The sequence below is a fragment of the Chroicocephalus ridibundus genome, chromosome 1, assembly GCF_963924245.1.
Source record: "Chroicocephalus ridibundus chromosome 1, bChrRid1.1, whole genome shotgun sequence".
In the NCBI taxonomy this organism is placed as follows: domain Eukaryota; kingdom Metazoa; phylum Chordata; class Aves; order Charadriiformes; family Laridae; genus Chroicocephalus; species Chroicocephalus ridibundus.
This window is the reverse complement of record NC_086284.1, coordinates 169,837,556-169,852,718: the sequence shown is the minus strand read 5'-3', so window position 1 is coordinate 169,852,718 and position 15,163 is coordinate 169,837,556. Positions and strand designations below refer to the sequence as shown.

The window sequence follows — 15,163 nt, the reverse complement described above, 5'->3', positions numbered from 1 at the left end:
TTTCACCCCGCCATAAAACTGCAATTTTATCTCCTTCTCTCAATACATGTGAATGTTTCACTAAAGAAATACCTGAAACCTGTGTTGCATCTTTCAAGTAAAAAGTTCCAAATACATCATAAGCAGGATTTCCAATAGTCCAAAAGACAAACCAAATCTAAAAACAGGTCACATTTATGAAAGTTACTTCCAGATCTCTTAAACAAAATATACAAGGGCCTATGGTACAGAAAGCCTACTAATGCTTATTATAATCCTAAATACCTTCTGTTTTCTACAAGGTCATAATGTCCTTCTATCCATCAGTTACCTTTCTACTTTCTATGAATTTAATTAACATTTAATAGAGATCATGATTTTTCTTTTTATTTGTCTGAATTTAGACTGCACATCACTTTAAAAAAAAAAATCAACATTTAAAAAAAGCTTCAATATAATACATAGGCTGTCTCTAAGTAGTGTCTCAAAATTATACATAATTAAATCATTCTATTGTTTTCAAACATACCTTCCCCATTCTAGGAAATTACATAAGGCGGAAGAAATACACATAATCAATTTTAAACTTTACAATGAATAATTTTCAGATGAAGACTCCAGCCTTCATAGTATTAAAATACTATTAAACACTATTAAAAGCATATGCACCAGCAAAGTTCCAAACAGGATCTATAAAAAAATTAAAGCTCTTATTATACATTGTGTTATACTCTAGAAATATACTGTGTTATTGCATACTGAAACATCCGTATCCATTTAAAATAAATCAAGCAAAAAAATTATGCCAACAAAGTTACAGATCAGAAGCTACAAGTTTCAATCCTTATTACAGCAATACAAATTCTTACAGCTAATCTCCTGGAATTATTTGAGTAAATAAAATTTCTGCACCACATATGTAGATGTAGGGAAGACAGAAAAGAGCAAGGAAAACCTGGGCTGAGAATAGATCCTATGACTAACTTTGCCACTTTGCCACTCAGTGATCTTGGATGCTTGAAGTAACACCAAAAACATCAGCTTTGCCATCTGATGAGCAAGGCAGATGAAAATTATTCTAAGGGCCCTTAAAAAAACCTATCCAAAATTCAATGTAAAAGAAAAATCTAAAATTCAAATATTAATAATTTCTAGTACCATTCAACTAACTAAAGAAGACAAGGACAAAAAAACAGATAAGCTGCAAAGATTTAAGCACATTAAAACGTCCAACAATAACAACACAGCATCATAGCATGCCTCTTGAGATGTCCTCTACTGCCAGTTTTTAGGAAACACCGCACATTCCAAAATATTGATGGACAAAAAAGATAACAAACCTATACTGGAAATTAAGGAAAAAAGCTGCTTTTTGTCTTTAGGAAGTTTAAACCTTATTAATGGAATTCCCAGTATTTAAGTTTCATACACTTAAAGCTTCAAGGTATTAAAAAAAAAAAAAAAAAAGGCATTTCACAGCATCATGGATACGGATGCGCAGAAGTGAAGTGTGTTCTACTGAAGGGCTGGTCAATGAAAAATGGTGTCAAAACCGCGGAAAAGTTTAAACTAATATCACTTCAAGACAATGCTGTTGGGACACCCAAAACATTTCTTAGCTTCAATTCAATCTCCTCTTGTCATAAAACTTTTGATGCTGCAGAGCATGTGTTTGAGAGCAATGAACAGCACCATGCAGTAATCACCTCTTGCTTTTCTACATTGTATTATTCAATCTACAGTGTTTCATGACGGGAACTTAAAAATAAAAAAGGATACCTGGATACACCTCTATGGCCTAATGAAGTTCAAAACATTTAATTATCCTTAGAACACATAATCAGTATGTATCATGAATAACACTGTACGCAGCATCTCTCAAAGAAAACCTGCAGTACAGGGATCTAAGAGCAGTTTTACATACGCTGTGCCTCACTATGTAAACACAGATGTCTGACTTTTTAGATCAAAATACTGTTGACAGCACAGACGGCAAAGCCCTAAGACAACCCCTGGGCCTTCCTCTGGCTTAAAAACCAAACAAAAAACCCACCAGATTCACAATATTTCACGAGAACGCACTCCAGTAATACCCAATTCTGGATGCAGCCTGCCAGAACGTCATGCCCTACCTGTAAAGCTCTCCCTTGGTCCTAGCTAGGCACTCCTGCCCTCGCCTCCTACTCCTGAATTCATTCCCTTTGCAACGCAACAAAACCACTGCTAACCCTAAGGTTTCGTTCAAAAACACAGCAAAGCCACTCATCCGAGGAGGAGGAAAGGGAGGACATTACTAAAAATAAAAGTTCACCTCTACACTCCTCTGTATTTCAGACTGTTTAATCAAAAAGCTTCCTGCCTTTTTATGACAAAGAGCCACCATAACTCAATCCAACTGGAATATTACTACCTAGCAGAAAAAGCAAGGCTTGTGCACACTGTGGAAGGAGCTTTGTCAGGAGTTAAGAGATCAAAGAGCCATCAGAGATGTCTCTCACTTTTGCACAAAACAGAACATGTTATTTTTCTGAAGCCTCTTACAGTAATGAAGAGGCAAATATTTATAAATTGGAACATAACACAAACAATGTGGTAACCCACTTAATTTTCTTTATCTCTTTTAAACCTCTGAATACAAGGGGAAAAAAAATTCTATTATGTCACTGGGATCCACTAACAGTTAAATACATTACCTTTGGGGTGTGGCTCTTCTCATAAAAGTGACTATACAGAAAAGGAATTTTCTCCGTCAACAATTTTGCTTCCTGTGCTTTATCAGAGGTTTGAGGGGTTTCTTCCTCCTTAAGTGACAAAGACCTTTGTTTTTGTTTTTTAAATAGTCTACTACTGAAAGCTCTGTATACCCAATGTAGTTAAGTGAGAATGTTCCCTGCAGAAGACAGGCAACAGGACTGCTTTCAAAGTCTTTGTTTCAGGCCGATCTGGAAGCAGTGAGGTGACGCATGTGTTAGTTCCACCTGACTTAATACTGGAAAAGGCAGCAGAGCAATCACCTAGAATGAGTAAAGCATTAAAGCAGGTTAAATAGTCCAGGATAGATTCCTTTACGTTGGTACAAAAAGACCGAGAGCAAGATACTGCTTAGACATAGAATACTGTGTTAGTATAAAGCTGGCTTACTAATATTTTACAGATAAACTGTCTTTGCTTCTCCTCCAGTTGTTTCTTAGAAATGTTTACCAGAATCTATACCACTAGGTTTTCAGGCACTGTTGGGGTATTATTTTTGTTAACAGCTCTCTGCGGCCAACGCTGTTAAGGATGATTTTCAAAACATCCTCAGCATTCACTCCTTGAAGATCAGTATCTTAAAGAAGCCTCAAGTTAAGCAATCAAAAATTGACATAATCCATCCCTACATACTTCTTTAGCTAGCGATGCACTACCTTCCACAAAAACTGACCAATGTCACTACACAAAACCTGTTGCAGTTATATCCTAAGACAACATCTTCAACAGGCCATCTAAACTAGCATAAAACTTGGCAAGTAATGTCAACCAACCCCCAGAAATCATTCTCTATGTGCAAGTAAAACAGATTTCACATCCTATTTTCCAAGCAAAAACAAAAATAAACTCTGAATTAAGATACAATTTCAGTTACCAAGAGCAGATATGACAATCCAACCATGTAAAGATGTAAATTTACAACTAACTGCAGTTTAATGTCATGAAAAAGTCAATAATGAATAACAACTGCAGGTGTAGTTTACGCTCAAATCTTCACTAGGCTTATTTTATCATGGAGCATACATATTTGAAGAACCAGGTTCTCACGATGCAAAAAAACCAGATCATTTTTATTTGTCCTTGCAACCCTCGTTTCTGAAACTGCCATGAGACATAAAATGAAAACAGATCGTTCAGCAATCTATTTTAATATCAAAATATACTATCACTTCTGCTCACGTGACTGGAATTTTAATTCATGCTAAGCACCTGCAAGCAGAAGTGAATAATAAAAAAAAATCTGCACATTTTCTTTCTTACATATTAAAGACCTAATTGCATAAATTGCAGGGGGGAATTCACATTATTCATCTTTAGGCACCTGAGGCACTTAGGAGAAAGTTTCATACCAGTTCTGGGGTCAATTAACAGTTTCCCACCACCAGTAAGAAAACGCTTGACTCCATCCCCCAGCCACCCTCTCTTCCTCCTTCACCATCAACCGTGTAAATCCTGCCCTCCTCCTTCCCTCCAGTACTTTCCACATAGTAGTGGAAACCCGTTCAGTTTACTGATGCAGCAAAAATTATTCTGAAGCAAGCACTTAATTCATCTCAAAATCTAATGTTGCAATACAAAAACGACGACTGTGATGGCCTCCCTCCAAAGGCAACGTGGAAAAAGAGGCAGCTCTATATTAAGATCTTTGGATTACCCTCTGAAACTGTTTCTCTCTACTGGGTATAGAGATGAGCATTAAAAAAAAATATTTTTTTTTTTTAAAAAGTAAATCCCAAATCAGTCAACCTGGCACAATCTGCACTTTAGATATGAATAAATTATTTGCTGAAAAAAAAAATCCAGGTTTTATCTACCCACTCCTAGAAAACAGATGATTAAAAAGAACATAGGTATTTTGTTAAGACACAGCTACCGATGCAAGTCATCACTGGCTATCCATTCATCCCCAAAATAACTTTTAACAATGACAAACAACTTATGACTTAAATCCTTCAACTAATGTCTACCTCTTCCACTACCAGAAATATTCACAAATACCAGGAAACCAAAACTATTATGTAAGACCACTGGAAAAAAAAAAAAAAAAAGGCCCATTTTAAAGGAAGCAGGTTCAGAACACCTTGTTAACAACACTCAGCACTTTACATTTTATAGACAAACTAAAACCAAAGGCATTTTAAAATGCAGTAACTAAGCTTACTGTCAAAGCATACCAAATCGATATATTCAGAACTCATACTCTATTTAGTATTGCTCTTAAAATACTAAAATTGTACAATTCAAGAAGAAAAGCATATACCCACTGAGCAAACTAATTACTACACACCGTTATGCTGTTTCTTCTGTGCTGTCCAGAAAAAAAAAAAGAGAATGCTTAATAACAAAAGGCCTTCTTTTGCCTAAATACATTTTAAACCTTTTTGGGGGGCTTCTGGATCAAACATTTTGCTTTTGAGAATTATACTGAGATATATCAGAAACAAGTCACCATAAAACATTTAGGTTAACTGCATTTCATGATAAACAACTCAGAATTACAAGCAGCAGGTTTAAAAATACTGTGACTTGTGCAAATGGGAACACTGTAAGCTGTTTATCTTGTTTAATCCTGAAGGTAAATAGCATAAGCTTGAAAATATTTTGCTTCTTTGCCATAACATACTGAATCATACTGACAAAGGTAATGAAATATATGGAGAATCTTAAACTTTTGGAACTGCCTCTGAAATTGCTTTATCTGAGTATTGTACAGGACATTATTCTCAAGAACACTCAATTCAGTGATTTAAATACAAACTGTAGCTTCAATGAAACCAAAGATCTCATCCTGTCTCTCCTGAAGTGATCACTTCTTCGGAAGAAAAAAAGACCCTGCACAGCTCCCCTATTGCACCCCTTTAAAATATGACCACTATGGTTATTAACTGTTTTTCTTCTTTTATTGTTGTCTATCCAAAATTTTTTGAACTCCTACCATAGATCAATTTCAGCTTATGTAGTTCAGTTGTTAAATATTATTTTCAAGAAAAAATACTATTTTCAGTTTCCTTAAGATTTCTTTCCTCCAACACTAAGAACTTCCACACCAAAAATCCTATTTCTTTTCATAACTCCCACTTCAAAGATGCACCCATATTTAACATTAAGAACATATTTTATAAGATTTATCAGTAATAATTTCTCCACTGTCCCTTCTTATTCACTACCAAAATAAGTTTCTGAGATGCTGTTTTACACATCGCTTTTAAAAGACTTCATTACAGCATATATGTCTGATATATTTAGCAGTTGAGGACCTCCTTTCCTCTCTGTACAACAGGAAGTTTCCCCTCCCATCTGCTCAGGATATTTAAAAAAATAATTACAAGCTATTGCTTTTCCATTGATTCTGCAGAAAGAGACTGTTATTTACGTGTGAAAACAAAAGCAAAGTTGAACCCAAACGCCTATTTTAGCCCCCATCGGTTCCCTGGCACTGCCAAAACGGTCACAGAACACCTGCTGGTGCAAAGGCAGGAGCGTGGGGAGCAGCAGCCACCGAAGGGGAAAACAACCACAGCTTTAAGCAACAGTGCCAGAGTCGTGCCAGTTTAAACTGCTTGTGGAGCAACAAAGTTATTCACAGGCAGCACCAGCCCAAGTTTAGTCTCCCACAGTCATGCAGGAAGACTTAAGTTTTATATTTAGTTTCCAGAGCAAGCATAAGTAAGGCAAATTATGAAATAGTTTCAAGTTTTACAGGCAGACGCTTAAACAATTTAGTAAGATATTTATGACAGAGCTTTCATACTGAATAGTACTTAAGAAGGAAGCAAGCCTCCTGCATGTGTAAATACTCTGCTGCTGTTTGTGACAACCAGATCTTGACGAAGAGAGAAAGAACAGAAGAAGCTGCTCTGGCAATAAACTAAGGACAAACTGAAAAAATGGCTTTTAATTTTCCCCAGTTAAACATATATATGACCACAACCTTTCTGGCTTACATAGAATGTTTATGAATTCTATATTTAGAAATTCAACTTTGCTTCAAAATTTACAGAAAACTGGTGGAAATATAGCAAAATGCAATTTATTATTTCAGAACTGATCCTCCTTCTCTTGTATATTATTAATGAATTATTAATTATATTATTAATATATTTTAAAAATAAATGCTTTCCCCCAAACCCACATACTGAATGTGGATTAACACTTAATATCTGTTCTGTATTATACGTGAAAAACTATTCCAACGCTTTTACAAAATAAATTCCCCAACTAAGACAATATTAATAGCTGCCTATATTTTATTTGTTTCAATTACAAAATGTCATTAATTTATTTTAAAAGTCAACATAATGTATTCAATCTTTTAAAGCCTGATATAAAACGCCACATCAAGCAAACAATCAGGAAACTGCCATTTTTCCAAGCATCCACCCTGCGCTAATGACCCGTTCTGCAGTCTCTATTGTTTTCCCAATTTCTGCGAGCTACAAAAACCATCAGCAATTTTCACTGGCTTTCACTTCACTGGTGGCAATGTCCAACAGTGGGCACTGAGCAGGTTTCCCAGTGCTCCTTCATTAACGTACTTTGACGATGAGGAGCCCTCATCACACACAGTTACATAACAGCAACTATTTATAGTTAACCACTTGATTCACATTATCCGCCAGGTTTTAAACCATTTCATACGCAGACACTTGATCTATCACTTTCGTTCCTTAATCAAAATGTCACATAACAGCCAAGCAAAAGGTTTCAGAGAAGCCTGTCTGCAACATCAACAATATTACACCACACAAGGTTTTTAATCTTACCAAGAGAACCAGAAGTTAATTTCACAAGATCAGCCTTCTATAAATATTATCTGAACAATTATTTCCTCTACTTGAACTCCTGCTCAGTCAATATCCATTACTATGCATATTATTAACTTTTAAAACCACTGAAAGAAACCTTATGTTGTGCTAAAATTACAGAATTTCTCAGTATTCTGAGACATACTGAAAAACATCAGAAGAATGCGCCCTACCAACTTTTACAGTTTTTTACCGCACATCTCCAGTGGCTGCTGTTTAACACCCTCAAGTTTTCTTACGAAGCGTTTCAGACAATCACATATGACTATCATCTGGTTTTACTTCTGAATAGCAGTATTTAAGGAACGTCAACCTCTTCTGATGATCATCAAATGCTAGCATTTTCTTTAGTGTTTGTAACAGGCTTTGTTAGAATTCATTTTCCTCCTAAAACACACCCTGCCTTATTTTCGTAGTCCATGAAAGCATGGGTATTCCTTATCACAGTCTTCAGCTTCCCTTACCAATCATATCCACTTAATTCAACTTTATATTTTTGTAAACTCTCTTCTTTACTCCTATAGGCCACTGTTAACTTCTTAACCCAAACAGTTTTCTCTCAATGTACAGGACAATGGGTTTGCTGATAAGTAATATTCTTTGATAATTCTCAGTGATCCATATTTCCCAAAGATCTTTATTTTAGTGAACACCGATCAGTACCCATTATTGCAAACCTCGTTAAATGTCACCTTTAATGATTGCTGTAAAAAATGTCTTGCACATACCTGAACAAAATGCAAACAAATCAAGATACCTTTCTGATACAGAAGTAAGAGTGGGAAGCCAGAAATACTTGGAGAGACATTCCAGAAAGAAGACTACGCAGGTTATGGCAGTTCACTATGATATAAGGGTATCGGTACAGCTGCGTGCCTGCAAAATGCCCACTGAGCACAGAAGAGAAAGTCATGATCCTGCCAACTTTAACACAAACTGAAAGCACGCAAGTATCCTTAGTGAAGCTGACAAAATGCAGATGTTAAAAATCAGAGACCATCGTGTAACTCTTACCAAGCCTTGAGAACAGCAGCAGTCAGAGAAAGGAGTACAATTATGAGGTATAGATTATAATTAAATGAAATATGATTAGAGGGCACAGAGTAACATTCACTTATGCAAGATACCTAGCAAGCCCAACCTAAAACACAGAGACAGGCAAGAACTGTAGCTAGGAGTGTAAATGAAAGACATGTCGTTTCTTTGTTCTGGTATAATAACGCACCCTTGTTCATCATAATATACACACAACTAGTTGTTCCAGAGAAGATTAAAAAAAAAAATATGGGAAAAAAGGTCACAATCAAAATCTAGGATAAAACTGTTCTTCAGCTTACTTCTGTAATACCCTGAAAACACAGTAAGCAAGCAGAAAATTGTTATGAAATTCACAGAAGCCTTGGAGTGTTTATTAAAAAAATGTTATGAAGTTGGTATTTTCCCTTTTCTTAAAATCATTATGCCCAATTCTACCCCACCACATGAAAAAATAAAACAGGATTTTACAGTTATTTCTTCTGCTGCTGCATTTTTTGATGATGCTACTCACATTTCTTTTTTCTCTGTCATTTGTGCTTATATGTAACACCTCTGATAACCTGACGTTCCCTACTGAAATAAATTTCTAATCCTTTAAAAACAGGCACTAGACCACAAAAGCCCAAATATGCCAGTAAAGCACAGAGTTAACGGTGATTTCCAGTATCAGTCTGTCTATAGTATTTTGTAATACAGTCAGATACAGGATATAATGATCTCCAAGGAAGTGGCAAAAGCCCTATCACCACCTGTCACCTGAGGACTGATATATCAAAAGCTGACCCAGTATAAATTACCTGATCTATGCAACTATGCATCCAATAAGGTTATTGTTTTCCATATAACAAGATCACAGAACTGAAAGAGAACCCCTTTTTTTTTTTTTCTCAATGTTCTTATGCTCTAAATTGGCAAACTAGCTCAAGTTCCAGTTTTCTTTACTCCTTGTGACTATCAACATCAGTGGTTAAATGCTCAAGGTTTAAACCACTGTAGATGTTCTCCTTAGCCAGCTCTACCGAATGCTGGAGTTGACATCTCCGCTGAAAGGAGTCCAGGAAACCAACAACTCTAGAAGAATTGCCAATCCATCAGGTCACTTAAGAGTACGCGTGTATGGATTTTTATCAGATACAGAATTATAACTACTCATTTGGATAAACAAGTACTAACTTTCGCTCTTCAGTGAAACAGCTGTCAGAAGTACATCACAACTCTTCACAAAATACACATGAAAAAGAAAGCATTCCACATCATTAATGGGCAGTTCTGGGAGTCTAGTATTTCTGGAGGAAGCAGCATCTGTTCTTCCTCACTTAATGGGGAAAAACATTACTAGGCCCCAAAAGGCATACACAGCAGGTCAAGAAAACATTGTAAAGTTTTTTTTTTTAAAACACCTTTATTTCTAAAAGGTTTTTAATAAGTTCAGTAAATTAAAACTACTGCCTAGTAATGAAAATATTTAAATGTAAAATGCTCTTACCTCTAACATTCAAGTAAGATAGTCTCTACATCTGCATGTGAACAGGCACAAAAAAAAATTTCAGTTCTTACACTCAGAAGGAAAAAGTCATTGCTACAATTATGTGCATTGCAAAAAAGAAAATGATCCCAAGCAATACACGGGTTTAGTTTGTTCTTTAGATGTGAAGCATAACTGTTGAGTAAACATTTGGCATTTTAAAAGCATTTTTACAAGCTAAAGTTGTGGAGTAGTGTTTTATATCCAGTCGTGAAGTGCCACTGATTACAGTGGTGTACAGCTGCCTTAGTAGATACATATTCAGAGCTTGCTGTAAAAATAAAAAAGCAAGCATTAAGAAGCGTGGAGCTTAAGAACTCAAGATACCCGTAACTTAAGAACTGTAAGCAACATTTAGTGAATTTACAAAAGGTGAGTTTACACTAGAAAAGCTCTATTACTATTGAGCTTGATTTTTAGACATGATCTTGTCCATTTTCACATTGCACCAGATTACATCTTCAATAAGGAAACAACTAGTATATAAGCCTTTTCAAAAAACAGCTGATTAGCCTTCTTGGCCAACAAATAAATGCTGATCACTATGTGAAATATCAGCAGCTTCCTTTAAATGTGAAAAAGGGTAAAGAGCAAATTCACAGAAAGCTTTTAATGCAGGCTGTTCACTGAATCAGTCTCCAACGAAGTCTTTCCGGACTGCACTTTTTAGGTGCAATTACTCAAATATACTGTACTGAAACAAAACTTATTAAGACTAGTGAAACATTTATTTTTTTCTTCTAGTAGCAAGTAATCACTTAAGAAATTAGAAAACTTTGTACGTTAGTAAGCCATTCAAAAAATTCTGCAGAGTTTTACTGTTAAGAGCTCCACACTGTAACAATAACATAGGCATACAGAATATCTCAACACCCATGTCATCAGCTGTATCATATTTTCACACTGCTGCGTCAGGCAGAAATTGAAGCCAGAGCCATCCAGGGGAAAAACACGGCCCTGTTCTGGTTTTCAGTTATTCTCAATCTAATTATATTTGGAATTCTAAATGAAGTATTTCACTGCACATTAGTGGTATTTTACATATTAAAAAGATCAATTAATGCACTACATCCTTAGCCAAGCTTAAAATAAATGACTCGCCACTTTCAAACTATAATTTGCTTCAGACAGCAGGCTCCAATTTGCAAACTCTTCGGTATGGATGTAGGCAGACCCCACCTACTGATTTGTGTAGAGCTCCATCCTGGGTAAACACAGGGCTATACCACACAACATGCAAATGCAAGGTATGAACTTCACTGCGTTATCCTTACTAAAGATTTTTGTAAGCCAGACTCATTATTGTCAAAGCAGTATTTAAATAACACGATCAAAAAAGATGCTTTCATCTTTTAAATTTAAGTGGCCCTTTCAATGCCAAGTTAACATTATAATGGTTTCTCTATGTTGGAGAAGTAAATTCAGTTTGTTCTTTCAAGTATAGATAATTTTTAAGGAAATATTTCACTATGCATTTCAAAATACGATTTCATGTTTTCATATCTGTTACTTTTGTGTTAATTATTCAAAACAAGTCTCTCTCCCATCACTTACTGAAGTGCCGGTATAAATAACAAGAGCTGCATATGAGGATACAGAATTCCTACAACAAAGCAATATGGCAACTTCTTTAACACCTTAAGCACATAAAATACCAGATCACCTACTTCACTTTTACCCAATTCTAATAAGAAAACAAACCTGAATTTGGTACTATGCCTAATTTAATAAGTGTTTCCTTCTGCCCTACATCTTCCGAGTATTTAACCTTTTGCCATCTAGTTTCCAGTTCAATTAATACAATTAAAAAAGGAGGGAGCTGGGGGAATGGAAGAATGTCAAACCAGGCTTCCTCTCCTGATATCTATGTCATAATAGCTACAAAGAAGTTGCTATTGATCTTCTGTTAAATTACAAACAGAAAAAAACACATAAATTATTCACCTTTTTTTTTTTTTTTAAAAAAGGGAAACAGATGCTTTTTAAATTATTTAGTTTGGATTACGATACACCTCGGCCCTGTTGCCCTCACAACACCCATAATACTGCTAACCACCATTAGAAAACTGCCAAAGACAGCAACGAGTTTAAAACAACTCCAGCCAGGTACCAAAAATGTTGCAGGAGAGACAAAGGGGATCAAGGTCAGCATTCTTCTAACGCAGCAGCTAATCCACTCCTATGAGCACAGTCCTGGAACCGGTGGGTGTAGTAGATTTCCATGAGATATAAAATATACCTAATGCCACCTAATTTCCCCCCTCCTTGCGAGAGAAGAACCATTTTGCTCTCACTGGACTCAAACCATTACATATCTGAGAGAGGAAGGGGAGGGAGAAGAGGAGTTCACAGAAGTTCAGGGTCAGCAAATGTTCACGTATCCTGTCATCTGCAAACTCAAAGCTCAGGGCACAAAAAACCTCTTATGCCACGCACAGAAACCTACGTATTTCGGGTGTGCGGGGGGTGGGGGTAGACCTGCAATAGGAGGGAATGTGTCATACGTGCGGAGGCTGCGGGGAGAAGAGCTGTCAGGAGAAAGCAGGGGAGGAGGCGGCGGGGAAGGGACGGTTCCGAGCATAGGATCACCCCCAAACCCCGCGGCGCTCACGGGCCACCAACCCCGGCTCACCCCTCGGGCCCGCCTGCCCTCGGCTCCCCCCGCAGAAGGGGCTCAGTCCTCCCCGGCCCCCGCCGAGCCGCTCCCAGCCGCCAACGGCCAGCGGAAATCCCCCACAGCCCTCCCCGGCCCGGCCCGGCCCTGCCCGGGGGCGCAGAGCGGCCCTGCCGGCCCCCGCGGGCTCCCCGAGCAGCCCCTCTGGCAGGGCGCTCCCCCCACGGGCCCCCCCCCATCACCTTCCCCCCTCCTCCGGGGCCGCGCTTTCACCTTATCGCCCCCGCGACGTCCCACGCACACGCAGGCCGAGGGCCCCCTGCGGTCCCCGCGGGCCGGGCCCCAACCCCAACCCCGCACCCCCGGGCCGGCAGACAATGAGCAGCCACAACTCACCAGCAGCGCCGGAGCTCCGTGGGTTCGGGGCGGTTCCTCTCCCCCTTCTCCTTCCCCTCCTCCTCCGCCCAGGAGCGGTATCCGGCCGCTGGGAGCCGAGCCCCCCCTTTCCCTCGCTGCCCCGAGAGCCGCCGCCTCCGCCGGGCCGCCGGCCGCGCTCCCTCCCCGAGGAAAGTCACTTTATTCCCCGCTCCAACATGGCTGCTCCCCCCGCCGCCGCCGCAGCCTTCGCCTTGCCGCGGCTCCCCGCCGCCGCCGGAGAGCGGCCGCAGGCCGAGCTCGGGAGCCGCCCGCCCGGCCGCTGGCGGTGCGGAGAGCGGCGCGGGTGGGCTCGCGTCAGGCGGGCCGGGCTGCGCGGGGAAAAGGGGAGCCGAGCCGGGCTGCGCGTCTCCGCCGCGGGCTGAAGCCTCCGCCCGCTCGCAGCGCGGAGGCTCGCACTGAGACGGCCCCGCCGGCAGCCCCAGCGCAGGAGGGGCCGCGGGGGAGGCCCGGGCGCCGGCGACACCTAGCGGCGCCTTAGCCGGTGGCGGAGCGGGGAGCAGAGCGCCCCGGCGGGACGGGGGGGGTCTGAGGGCGGAGCGCGGGGCCCGCGCCGCGGGGAATGCCCCGGGTGGCGGCGGAACGGGGGGCTCCCGCCTCAGCCCTTCCCCGGGCCGGCTGCCCCAAGAAGGAGCCCCCGGCCGGGCGGAGCCGAGCCGAGCCGAGGGGGCGCTGCTGCTCCCGCCTCAGCGGCCCTGCGCAGCCACCGCCTCCCTCGGGAGGAAGCGGATCTCCCCGGCGGCGGCTGCCGAGGCCCGGGAGGCCGCCGCGCGGCCGGGCCCGCTGCCGGCTGTCCGAGGGGTTTCCCCGAGCGGTCTGTGGGACGGGGCGTTTGCTCGCCTCGTCCCCTGGCAGTGTTTGCCCTTGGTCTGGCGGGGTGATGCAGCCCGTCTCTGAGGCAGCAGGCATCCCCCCCGATACCCCCTGCCCGGCTCAAAAGTCAGTAACAAGGGAAGCCATGTGGCGTTTTAGATCGATTTCTAACTCGATAGCTACAAAAACATCCTCTCCATATTTATTCTAGAGGTATGTTTTTTCCTTTGTCTCCTGCATTTGCAGTCCCTGTGCCATCCCTCTTCCCTTGCGATGGCTCTGCCAGCCCCAGCTGTGCTTCCTTCCTGCCCTTAGAATCTTTTTCCCCTCAGAGTGATCCAGTTTGCATCCCCTCACTTTTCAGCCCTTTCCATCCCTAAATTTCTGCTACGGAATGAGGCCTAAAAGCTAAAAACTAGCCTTGCAAGCCAGTTACTCTGCGCTGCTGTTTTCATATTTTCACCACACAAAGAACAAAATAGAACAAGCAGGCCAAGTCTTAAGTGATTTTAATGACGTGGGTTTGAACTTCAAGAACCAGGTCATAGGTACACTTAAGGCAGAATTTGGCAAATTTATTTTTTTATTTTTTTTTTTTCTTTTTGGCCATCACAGATCCCCACTGCCTGCTTGCTTTCTCTCACTTGGTTGGCGAAAGTTCAGTGTCATGACCACAGGGCCTTTTCTCCTGTCGTCGTGCAGATGAGGGTTACTGATGGCCTCTGCCAGGCCACATCCCAGGCTTCTCAAGAGGAACTCAAAGGTCTTCCGAGTCTTTGCTTTGCCACGCTCCTGGATACGCTGAGGAAGGCCAAAGCTCCATCGTTCTGCAGGCAGGTCTGCGCTGTGCCCAGGTGGAGACCAGAGGGTATTTTAATTTGCAGCAGCAGCAGCAAGCTCCTGATCTTGAGGAACTCCACATGCGGCTTATTCTGGCCAGTCCTTCTCCACAGTAGGGTCAAGCTGTGTTTGCAGGAGCGGTGCCAGCTGAAAATTCCCCTGCTTCCAGCTCTGGTGCACCCTTCCAGCAGCACAAGCGAACCAGAACACAGACGGTAATGTTTCCCAGTAAACAGAAGTCACTTGCTCTTGCCTAAAAAAGGAGTGCAAGCATGAAACCACTTCTTACACGCACACAAATTCACTTTGCTCATGCTGATGTAGACTTCTGGTGAAATCAGTTTAGGATAAAAAGCAATAAAT

At 40.9% G+C, this 15,163-nt stretch overlaps 2 protein-coding genes across 4 annotated transcripts in view; one reads left to right on the top strand and one right to left on the bottom strand.

The window, feature by feature from the left end:
- The window catches only part of CDK17 (cyclin dependent kinase 17), a 96,848-nt gene extending 83,307 nt beyond the window's left edge, over positions 1–13,541 (bottom strand). The window contains exon 1 of one of the 3 annotated variants that reach the window (XM_063322757.1): positions 13,109–13,541. The gene's annotated coding sequence lies outside the window, so the exon portion shown is untranslated. The remainder of the gene's footprint in view (positions 1–13,108) is intronic. The other 2 variants (XM_063322759.1, XM_063322758.1) reach the window with 2 other exon arrangements.
- On the top strand, positions 12,468–13,628 carry LOC134511468 (basic salivary proline-rich protein 1-like). Its single transcript, XM_063325460.1, has one exon. The coding sequence runs from the start codon at positions 12,468–12,470 to the stop codon at positions 13,626–13,628; it is 1,161 nt and encodes a 386-aa protein (XP_063181530.1).
- Positions 13,629–15,163: the final 1,535 nt, after the last annotated feature.